The sequence below is a fragment of the Falco biarmicus genome, chromosome 5 (genome assembly GCF_023638135.1).
Source record: "Falco biarmicus isolate bFalBia1 chromosome 5, bFalBia1.pri, whole genome shotgun sequence".
Taxonomy (NCBI): Eukaryota; Metazoa; Chordata; class Aves; order Falconiformes; family Falconidae; genus Falco; species Falco biarmicus.
This window is the reverse complement of record NC_079292.1, coordinates 85,682,640-85,694,536: the sequence shown is the minus strand read 5'-3', so window position 1 is coordinate 85,694,536 and position 11,897 is coordinate 85,682,640. Positions and strand designations below refer to the sequence as shown.

General features: G+C 42.0%; 1 protein-coding gene across 3 annotated transcripts; it reads right to left on the bottom strand.

Moving 5' to 3' along the window:
- Positions 1-212: 212 nt before the first annotated feature.
- SLC35A5 (solute carrier family 35 member A5) lies at positions 213-11,879 on the bottom strand. 3 transcript variants are annotated; one of them, XM_056338992.1, is made up of 7 exons: positions 11,734-11,879; positions 10,499-10,651; positions 9,567-9,665; positions 7,664-7,797; positions 4,491-4,558; positions 2,396-3,191; positions 213-1,281 (listed from the first exon to the last, which is right to left on the bottom strand). In XM_056338992.1, exons 2-7 carry the CDS (start codon positions 10,626-10,628, stop codon positions 1,213-1,215), a joined length of 1,296 nt encoding a protein of 431 aa, XP_056194967.1. In that variant the 5' UTR covers positions 10,629-10,651; positions 11,734-11,879; the 3' UTR covers positions 213-1,212. The 3 variants fall into 3 exon arrangements, with proteins under 3 accessions (XP_056194967.1, XP_056194968.1, XP_056194969.1); XM_056338993.1 differs by lacking the exon at positions 11,734-11,879 and adding an exon at positions 11,383-11,576; XM_056338994.1 differs by lacking the exons at positions 7,664-7,797; positions 11,734-11,879 and having other exon boundaries at positions 10,499-10,513.
- Between the last annotated feature and the right edge of the window lie 18 nt (positions 11,880-11,897).

Below are 11,897 nucleotides of genomic sequence, written 5' to 3'. Positions count from 1 at the left end.
TGGCACTCTGCAGAACAATTTCTCTACAAAACGAATGCAAGACCTTACCAGTCTGACAGGGTGGAGCAACACCTGTAAACTCAGTCCTCCAGATGTTGAAGGGCATCACTGTAGCTGCATAATACACTTGCTTTCAGACAGCAGCCTCAGTGCAAACTAAGGCTTCACACACTGCCTTTCTAAACACAAAAAAAGACCCCATGATGTATTCATGCTGTGTAACACACTTTTGTTTTATTCAAGCTCTTTCAAATTTAGGCCACATAAATTGCATGTAAAATTCACTATTTGCTACAAAGGCATGCCAAATTTCCATTTCCCCACACACACTGGAAGACAGGCACACAACAGTCTCACACTGAAAATGTGAGGAGATCTAGTGGCTGAAGCCAGTAAAATCTGTTCTGCTCTCAGTCACATCAGAGAAAATCAGAAAGAAAGGACTCCATAGGAGTCAGTACAGAGTTACACGGATGTACAAACACAAATGAAGACAGAATTAAGACCATTCAAACTCAAATCTGCTCGACAGATCAACATACCCTTAACACAAATTATTGATTTTTTATACATTCTTAAGTGAAAATTTGATGAGGTTGGTTCAGAAGGACTCTTCTACTCAGCCACAGATATGTCAATCTGAATTGCCAAAATACAATAAACCAGTCAATATGCCCCATTATTTATGAGGTTATTAGTAACATCATAAGTCCTGAAAAGAAAACTTACTGGACCATTTGTACATTGGAAGATGCAACAGAAACATTAATCAACACTCATACCACTTCTGCAAGGTGGAGAACTGTATTATCTCTGCTTTGCTAACCAAGGAATTCATACACAAAGTTGCAGTGACATCAGACAGTCAACCGAAGTGGTGAAAGACATATGGTTATAGTCCAGGGCTGCCTTCCACAACGTAGAACATCATCCAGACTACCGAGTCCAGGGTCCAAGCCTGTTCTTGTTTTCATCAGTTACAAATATTATCTCTTTCAGCAGATTTTGAACTCCTGATTTACATGGATAGGAAGAGGGAATACAACTCTCCATACATATAGCTTGAATGTTTTCCTCATCCAGCTCTAACATCCAGCACCAAAATAGTCTCAATTGCTCCACAAGTGGGGAAAAATAACCCTTCTCTATGTTAATAAAATATGAACGTTCTCTTACTAAGAGTAATAAGCACTCCCCTGAGCCAGCCTTGTGCTAGAGGGACTCTTCATCTGTATCGATGTCACTGCTTGGTTTGTTCAATCTCTCAAATTCTTCTCCATCCTACAGGAACCAGAAGCAAAAGAGAACAATGTGAGCATTGTTATTAATACCAAAAAAATAAAAAAAAAAATGTTGAAGGCATCATTTACATAAAACAAGACATTTTATTTTAAATCTCTTATCAATGTGTTGTAATCTTGCTCTAGGATATATATGCTTATAAAAAACATCCCCTGTATCTTTACCATTTTCCAGTGACTCGCTCCCTAGCCTATTCCTTCATCAGGAAGCTTGCCCACATAGTGTTATTTGTTTTTACTACAGCTGCTCAATGTAAGCGCTAAAATAGCTAACGCCTGGTACACCAAAAATATATGACTTTGTGTTATTTACTTCTTATTAAACACAACCTGAAAAGGCACCAGGTGCAATTTCTGGAAAACATCTCTTCCAAGTTTAACATTTCTTGGCAATACATGGAGACAGCACTCTCTTCTGGTTGCGACACGTATTACAGAAAACAGCTGTACACGCATATTAAAAATACAGACATGAACCCTTCCCCGACAGACTGACTGCTGGGCTCAGCTGAATGACATATCAAAGAGCAAGCCTGCCATGCTCTGGTTAACTAGATTACTATTCAGATTAAAACAAAACACACTAACAGGCCTGGGGGAAACGTTTTGTAAGAAAAAAACGTGTTAAAACTCTATGTTTAAACACTACCTTTTGGTCTTCAGGTATCTTTGACTGTTAAGGCTGAAAGAACTTAACATCAAATCTACCAACTCCTTCATGATATAGGCTCGGCTACACAGATTTATCCATTCTACTTAAGTACAATTACTTCCCAGGCTTCAATTTCTGGATACCCAGTGGCGTATTTTGGTTATAAAGGTTTCAAGGAAGGATTTGTACAAACGTAACATCACTTGTGGAACTGTCTATAGTCACAGCAGGAAAGCAATGCTTACTTAAGCTTCATGAGCTGAAAAAGTGGAATATGCAAAGCAACACCCAATCAATGTAAAAGATTTTGAGAAATACCCAGGGGGTTTTGTGTTTCAGGGATGAATCCGGTCATGTAAAATGAATCTTCCAAACATTCCATGGTGTAAATGGAGGTGAAACAAACGAGAAACCAGAGGTGGCAAGAACTGAAAAGCCTTACCCCACTTGACCTCTCCCATGCATCTCCTTTGACGAGTTTGCCCCTTTCCCGCAGAGTGGCATATTCCAGGCCTCTTGGTTTACTGGCATTATAGATGAATATGGAGAGAAGCACTACAGGAGCTTCCAAAAAGAACTCTAGAGAAGGCCTGAAGTCAAAGATGATGAAAGAGACGGTGGTGATGATAACAGTGGTGATCTGAGCAGTCATAACATGGAACATATTGTCTCGGAACTTCAAGATGAAGGCTACAGACAGCCCCAGGAAAGCTGTGACAAATATGAGAGCCACCGAGAAGATGTTGTGCCCATAAAAGAAGCCGCAGTTCCCTATCTGCCTCCGGTCCTTGTCCCGCAACCCCAGCATAAGCCCATTGAACAGCACCCCAAACGCATAGAGCTTGCTGTTCTGCATGAAGATGCTTTCAGCATGCTGATCCCCATCTTTCAAGATCTTTTCATTGTAGATGTTAGCCAGTGCAGAAATGAAGCACTGCACTAGAATAAGCAGATGGCCCAGGCTGAGGCGGAGAGGCTTCAATGCTCCTGCCATGGTACTGGTGACATTCCACTGGAAGCTGTGAAGGAAACTTGGTGCTACACAGTTGCCCTTTTCCAAGCATGCTTCCTCGGGTCCGGTATAGAGAAGGCAGTGGTTAGATGGACTAAAAAACATACTGTGATGGAATCCGTGTACAGCCAAGCTTTGCTGATGGCCTCCAGTTCCTAGAGTCAGGGCAACGATGGACAGGAATAAAATCACCAGAGATGCCCACTGTACCCAAGAGAGTTTTCGCCTAGGAGTAGACAAAAAAAGCCACCAACTTCAGAAACACAGTGGCACAAATTAAATTACAGGAGAACAAGCTCTATAAAACACATGAAAGACATCATGCCACAGGGTAAAGAAACAGATGCAAAGAAAAATCTTGTGTTTTTAGAATCAAGACTAAAATGCCAAAATGCAGCATGCTTTGCTATGGCAAAGGGGGGCCAGGCTAGAAATCACAGAAATACAAAATGGAGTAATCTGTAGAGACAATTTAAGGGAAGTCTTTCAAGATTGTGTTAATTCTAGATACTAACAACTTAAAAGCAAGCGTTGTCTCCATCTGAACACAGGTCTGATGGATAAAAAGAAATCACAGACATTCAAATAAGTACCCTCTGTCTTGGGTAAACTCTCACTACATTTCACTTTTCCCCCATGATTTCGTGCCCTTTTCTAGTATTTTATGATGGTAAATTATATAAATCTACGAACATAATTTATAAGACCGTTAGAATGATTTATACTATTTTTTCACTCAATCCAAGCCTCTTTAACTTGGGGAAAATCAAAAATTTGGATGATTAAGTAAACTGTGACATCACAGGAAACATAAAACTAAACAAATGAGAAAAAGCATTTCAAGTCAGACTATCAGACACTGTTTTGGTATATTAACACCTGTAGGAAAGGCATCTTTGCTCCATGTTCAACACAAGTGACTTTTTGAGTCATATCATTCCCCTGTCAGTCTTTTCTGAATCTAAATCATACCACACAGAGCACAAATCAGGTGAAGCTGAACATATATGACAGAGCGTCTGGCTTTTGTCACATGAGTAACAGACATACAATCACTTTTTAAAACTTACTGTGCAGTTGACCAGAAACACATCAGGGCTAGCACAACATTACCAAAGACACCACTATCTTTCCCTCTTAAATACCCCCTCTTGTTAGATGACATTCACATTCAATTAAGAATTACAGCAGACTGTAAAGAAATACTGCTAATCATGACATGTGAGATTTAATGTTCAAAGGAAAGTACCCAAACCTTAATTCTGACCATCCAACAACTATATAATCATGATTTCAGTTGTTCTATTACAGCTGACCAAACATGTGGAGATACGTAAGGAATCCCAATAAACTATTATTTCCTGCATCTTCAGATGTAGAAAACAAAGCCGTCTCTCCAAGTTGGTATAGCCACAAGAAAAGAGAATTACTGTTCCCATCAAACAAAGAGAAAGAATGTAGCTTAACTTCTTCATCAATGCTAGGAAGATATAAAATTTCATTTACTTTAGTAAACACTACTTACTTTAGCACTATTCTGAAGAGAAGAGCCGTTGTTATAATGACAAAATTTGAGAAGAGTACAGCCATTGCCTAGAAAGAGGAGGAGGGGAACAAAGTTATACTCCAGACATAGTATGGCTGTCAAAAGCCCACCAACTTGAAGAGTTCACCGTTCAGCAAGGTGCCAGAGTGAAAAGCATCATCCTGATATTGAACTTTCTTCCTTACCCAAGCGGTAGAACAACACGCCCCTAAAACAACATTCAAGTCCATTTCAGAATGTCAGGTAAACCACAGAGCCGAAGTTCCACTGTAGTGGGGAAAGCTGCACTGAAACAAAGATGTGAAGAAACCAACCCAGCGGAAAACTTACTTAACAAAAAAGAAAACGGTGTAGTTTTCTGTCAGATCAGTTCCCCAGCCAGGTTGACCAGTCAGCTGCAAAAAGAGCTGCATCAGCACAAAGGAGGAAGCTGCTTCAAAATGAAAAAAGAAAAGAATAGGAGAAGGCAAGGCTGCTTCTCGCTGCAGTGCCAGCTTGCAGCATTCATGAAATTCCAGATTTGCACAAGGTACTTTCAGATAATAAAACTTCTTGTATGTCAAATGCATTTTCTGCATCATTTATCAAAGGTAAGCAGGTACTCAGCTTGAATTTTCAAGACTGCAACTATACAAAAAAAATTAAACTATTTTAAAGTATAACTGAACACAACCCTGAAGTTCCTGTCTAATTTGGGAATAGCTGTATAATAATGACAGTGCCCTAATCCATGGCCACGGCCAAGCTGCAAACTCCTTGTGGCAAGGACTGTCCTTTTGGTCTCTGTTTTAGACGCTCCATACTGGGACACTGAACCAAGAAAAGGCTCTTTTAGGCACTGCAGTTACCATTAAAGATCAGAATCTACCAGGACCATTGGGGAAAAAAGGTTCTTTTGGGGAGGAGGTGGGGGTGTTTCTGAAAATGTGTGTCATTCAGGGATGCCTTGTGTAGTCGGTACACATACAAAAAAATCTAAGCATCTTTAGTCTTTTCTCCAACTCAGCCTTAGAGTGAGGTCACTTTTTTAGACAATTTTACACAAAACCACATATGGACTCAGAAATGTAAAACACAGACTTTATCTTGAGCTTTTTCATCTGTATTTCCACATTCCCAATTCTGCACAGCAGAGCCGTTTTCATTTACCAGAGGAAAAGCACAGGCTCTTTCTTTTCCATTATCTTAGTTCCACTCTATTCCAACATACTATCTCATGATTAATATATCTCATGAAACACAACACAAGGCCTCAGGTAAGCTGAAAATTGACACGAGACATCTGCCTAAGAAAACACAGCTTAATTTTCTAACTTGCAAGTTTACAACTCAATAAATATCTGTGTTAGGTGAACACTGTGGAAGGAGAAAAATACTGAACAAACAAGTGAATCTGGCAGACACCACTCTAGAAAAAAGAGGCTTGGTGCAAAATGTACAAGTGTTCTGTGTATACTCTGGTTTTGCTTTACAGTCAAAGCCCCCCATCCAACATCTCTGGTAACATAACACAATCAAAATATATAGCAGGACAGTTACAAGGAACTAATTTTGAGTCTGTTTTGTTCTCCAAAGCCTCGAGGGACTTCTGCCTTAGATGAGGAGGAGTAAGACAAAAATTTACCAAACATCATTGTGCCACTATTTCACATGTCACAAAGTCTCTACAAAGTCAAATCTTACCACTACAAAATGTTAGCCACTGAAAAGTATCCATAGTTATAGCTGAAGCTTCAAGAGAAAAGTCTCACCAAAGCAATTCCACACTTCAAGCAACTGCTCACCCAGGTACTACTTAGTCCCAAGCTTAGTTTTTTAAGTCACATGAAGCCAGTTCAGTCAGGTGTGGCTGCCTTCTTTCAAGCATCTTGCCCCTCTGCCTTTACACTTACATGGTCTCCTACACTGTCCAGGTATTCTGTCTTACAGGTATTTTAGTTATCTCTTTTAGCACTTGTTTACCATGATGTTAGAATTTCAGCTAATCCTTATAAAATATATCCAGTTAAAAGGTGTAAGGTGCTAAGAGTTCTAAAAAAGAAGAATCTCAGAGCACATAGGTCCTGAGGGGAGAGAGACAGGGTGTGTGTGTAAAATATAAAACCTATGCATATTACAAAAGATTACTTTAACTGAGCCAAATCAAGTTGCTTAAGAAAGCAATATTGTTTAAGCTGAATTTCCTTCCTGAAGTAAAAAAACCCAATCAAACAAAAAACCCACACATGGCAAACCACGGAACCAAGCTCCCATGCATGTTATTTTAAGATATCTGACTCTTGATTTAATTAGATTTTTTCCAGACAGGTCCTATTCCAGACACTCATCTGTCCCTGACAGAAATGTACACCTAAAAGGACAATATTTCAAAGACAAATTAAAAAAAGAGAAGTAACGGAAACATTTATATTTAATTTTAATGTCAAACAGGGGCAGCCACAGTATTTTATAGCAAGCACTAACCATCTGTTTCCATGTAACTTCAAACACAGATTCTGAACCAAAAATTATCCTAGCATGAAAATAAAAGAAAGCACAAGAACTGTACTATTTACTGAGCATATGCAGATTCATCCAAAAGGATGAAAGTACCTAGAAGAAAGTACCAATTAAATTTTGTGCTTAAACATAACTACAAACAAATGTAAAAATTAAGAGTCAGAGTTTTCTTCCTCCTCTCCACAGTTCCTGTTACACTTCCTCCATTTGTGGGGTAACATTTATTCACTTTTCTTTGGAGTCAGTGTGAGAGGAAAACAAGTCATTATGTGAAGCCACACAGAGTGGTAGAAGCTGCACAGAAAAGTGCATGTCAAATACTAGCGAGATAAGCAAATGCATTAAAAGACAAATACAGAGTTGAAGAAACCAAAGGAGGGAAAAGCACTAAAAACCTGCCTAGTACTTAAGCAATTCAGCCTATTTCTAAGTCAATTCAGATGGAGAAAATACACAGACAATGTCCTCTACTGAGAGCTGTACAATACTGACTAGTGGGCAAGAGTATGGAAAAGTCTGGCTGGTCAGTTAACAGATCATTCTTTTACCTGTAAATCTTGCCTTGCCAGCGTTACAACTGCAGATAGTCTAAGGGCAATGTTACCAACCACTAAGATATCGGAAGATACTTTACTCAGTGTATGTATACTTACTGGCTGGAGGTAGGACAGTACGTAGAAGACAATCAAGTTATCCAAAAAGTAAAGAAAGGCAGGAATTGACCATTTCATGGAATTACAAAAATTCTTCCAGGAAAGACATTCAAAGGGATGATCCAAACAACCCTCTACAAGGAAAAGAAATCAATAAGAAAGATATTTTTTGTCGTATCAAAAGCCCATTCCCTTGTAACAGAATAGGTACCACTGTTCTGTTTTTAGGAACACCGCTGGACTGAAAAAACTAAGGTACCACAGTCCTCTGACACCATAGAGGACAAACCTAGGGCAGAAAACACAACTAGAGCAGCAATCCTGCATGTACAGGCATTTACCTCCTTGCTTCAGCAGAGAAAACATCATATTACCCCCATCAGAATATTTGTCCGCTGGGAGCAAAAAACCAATCAATTACCAACCATTCTTTGAGGACCAAAAAGCACCCTGAAGTCCCCACACAATAGCAACATCATTACTGAGTATTATCTTCTGATGATTATCAGTCAAATCTCAAACTGAAAAAACGACACAGAAGCAGATCTGTGTATATAGCACCCCAAAGACAGCCAGTAATGTCAGAAACGCAAAATAAACCAGAACTCAGTATCTGCAGCACACAGCACATGACCTGGGTAAAACTAAAACATATTGGAAGAAGGATGAAAGAAAGGACAAGCACAAAGAACGATATTTACTTAGGTATTGAGGCCACACGCATGACGAGGAAGGCTGTGATAAACCTTAGACTACTCTACAGCTGGTGACAGAAGTACTTTGTTAGCACAGGTTTAAGACTACACAATGTTATCTAATAGTCTTCTGAACCACCGACACACTGAGTTCAGCGAAACTCAGACATCTGGAAGAAAAAAGTTGGGGAGGGGCAGAGAAGAAAACCAGAAAACGTACTCAGCAGTAGCCAAGGATGGCACACACTGACTGAATACATTTACTGTCTTAGGTATGTCTGTACTAAATGGTAGAGGTGAAAATTTCATCAGCTAGCCAGAGCTGCAGCCATCAATGTGGAGAAGCCAACAAAACCAGCAGTTCAATTTAACATGAGTCTCCAGTGCCTTACACCCTCTTCCAATGTCAGCGTCTGTTCTCTACCATTTTAAAATACTATGAAGTAAACCTCTCATCCTTTCTCCATCAGGACAGAAAGTCCAAGAAAGAAAAAAGAAAAACGGCCTGCAATGCAAAACCAGTAGCTAGTGAAGCCTGGCACTGCTTTCTCTGAACAACAGCCCCAAGAATTCAAAGCCTGGCACTGCTTTCTCTGAACAACAGCCCCAAGAATTCAAAGCTAACTTGAATTCTAACATTGAATTCTAAGCTAACTTGAATTCTAACATTGAATTCTAACATTGTTGCTTCTGACTCAAATACCACTAAACACACACAAAGCCTCTTCAGTAGAAGGTGGCAGTGTTTTTAAATAAAAGCAGTCAGAACAGAGGCCAATAACGGCCAATCCTTGAGTTAGAGCAATTTATAAGCTTATGTTCGGTCATGACTTCAGCAAGGTGATTCCTATTATCCTTGCATGATACCATATTAAAATTCTGAAAATGTTAAACTTTGTTACACTTTCTAATTCAACTTACCTGTCTCCACTTCAGCTACTGCACACACGCAACTCAAGAACACCTGAATTTACAGTGCAAAGTAGAGTTATAAAAGTATAGTTATAACTCTGCATGGAGGACAATTCCAGTGAAACTTACTATCAGGACCTACTCCATACTACTACATGTATGTAAATCCATCATTAAAAAAACCCAAAATGCCCCCACCCGCCTACCCACAAAAAAAAACCCACCAAAAAAAGAGATCTGAAGTAAAGAAAATCTTAAGCCAACACATTTTAGTTATTTTAAACATAGGTACTCACCCTTTTTCTTAACCCATAGTGCCAATACCACACACAGGACCAGTTTTACTACTTCAGAACATATGTTCACTGTTGTAGGAAGGTAATCGTATTTATTATCTGTGGGATTCAGCAAATCATAGAAAGCACACAATCAGATCCTGTCTCCTGCATCCATAATTAGAGCAATAAATTATTTTAACACACACCCCCAGTCCCAATTTTAGCCATTTTCCATAAATGCAAAAGGTTATGCCAGCACTTTCATTATAAATATTCCAATTTTTATGATATACAGCTTCCTGAACAGCCTCCTTTCCGGGTTGAAGTCTTTCCTTATTTGGTCTCTTTCACAGTCCCAAACCATTGGCTTACCGCAGAACTTTTTGGAATAACTCAAGAACATCTATGTTTTAAAGAAATTTAAAAAAATGGGAATGTTTTCCCCAAACAGCAATATGCCATTTTTTCCCCTCACAAAAACCAGCTTCCAGATGACGCAGCCTTCTTCCAGGACTGTATCTTTGTTAGCATACTTTGCTAAAACTTGGCAAAAGGAGAAGCAGTAATACCAGCCAGTTACAGCACACCCACTATGATACCACTTTCCTCCTAAGCCTGTTGCAAGACAAATATTTCGGTCAAGACATGTACCATCAATAGTACTTACACAACAATTTAGTTTTTGAAAATCAGCTATAAAATAATTCACTACATCTTTTAAGGGTGAATCTCCACAGGGATCATACACCTTGCAACCCAGATCATTGCTTTATGTTAGACCAGTGACTATACAGAAATTTTTCCAATATAAAAATACACATCGCTGTTTACATAATAGAATATTTATGCCGGGAGCTCCACAGGTGGAGAACTAGGCTCTTGAGTATCCATTTCACTCCACACAAACTCCTTCTTATTCAAGGTACATGACGTTTATTGCCCAACAGCACCTTCATTGGCGGAATACTTCATCAGGAGGATTCGACTTGACCCCAACACAATAAACACCCCTCCGAGCAGAAAGGTATAGATGGTTGTCTTGGAGCAAAACACAAATCGATTACAGCACTTGGTCTTCATTCTGCTGTCTTACTGTCAATGCCCTTTGGATGACAAAATCAAAAAATACATTGTAAGCAGTGCTTCCAAAAACTGATTAAACAAGGTGAAATGTGTGTATTTCCCTGCTTTGTGTTATTTTATACAAAGATGCTTAGATTACAAGCCATAATCTCATTCTGCAGTGGTTGGGGGGTGCGTGGGTTGCTTCTGTTTAAATAAAATTAGGAGAGAAAGAGAAGGACACTATGAGAACCAGTAAAGGGGGATAAACAACGTACACACAGCAACCCAAAAGACGGCACAGAGGCCAGTTTGTCAGAAGACTGCACCTATGGAACACTGATTAGTTTAAAGGATTAATCAAGATACAAGATTATTTTTCTGTAATAGTTTTATAAGTGGCTTTGTTCCCAATTGCAGCAAGGAAAAGTTTTGCAGCTGTAGAGCGAGCGCAGCATCTCGGAGGTCACCTGGCGGTTACTCAGCACGGGCCCGTGCCCAGGAGGCAGGGGAGGAGCAGGGATGGCCGGGGGCAGAGCTACCTCCAGCGCTGCCGTTACGCCTCACCGACCCGTTAACGGGCTCCCAGGCCTGAAGAGCCAGCTACCAGCCGGCCAGCGCCGGGGGGGGCTGGGGAGCCCCTTGGGGCGGCTGCCGGCGGGGCGTGCGTTAACGGCTGCCGCAGCTCGCGCCGTTCCCCCGGTTCCCCCTTCGAGCCAGGCCCCGAGCGGCGGCTCCGCGGGCCCCGAGGGGCCACAGGCCCAGCACCCACCTGGCGGCGGCAGCGCGGCCGGTAAGCGCCACCGAGCGCCCCCCGCGCTGCAGGAACACCCGCCCGGCGCTGCCGAGCGCCGGCTGCCACGTCGCTACCTCAGGTTGCGGCGGAGAGCGGAGGCGGGGCCGCGCACGGTGAGCCGGGCGGCAGCGGCCCGGGGCTCAAGCGCCACGGCCAAGCACAGCGGGCACAAGGGGGGTCCCGGGAGGCCGCGGCACCGCGCTCCCCCCTCACCCCCGCTGCACGCCCCCAGCGCCCACCACCAGGCCCCTCCGCCAGCCCCTCCGCTTCCCCCGCCGCACCGCAACCGGCGCCGCGGCCGCGCCCCCTCCTCCCCACCGGCCTCACCTGGCGGGGCGGGGCCCTCCCGCCCGGCAGCGCGCGCCCCCTGGCTGGCCGCCCAGCGCGGCCCCGCGCGCCCCCTCATTCTCTTTGACAACCGGCCGCCGCCAGCGCCCCGCCCACGTGACCACGGCTCCACCCACACCCCCCCCGCTCCCCACGGCCGGCGC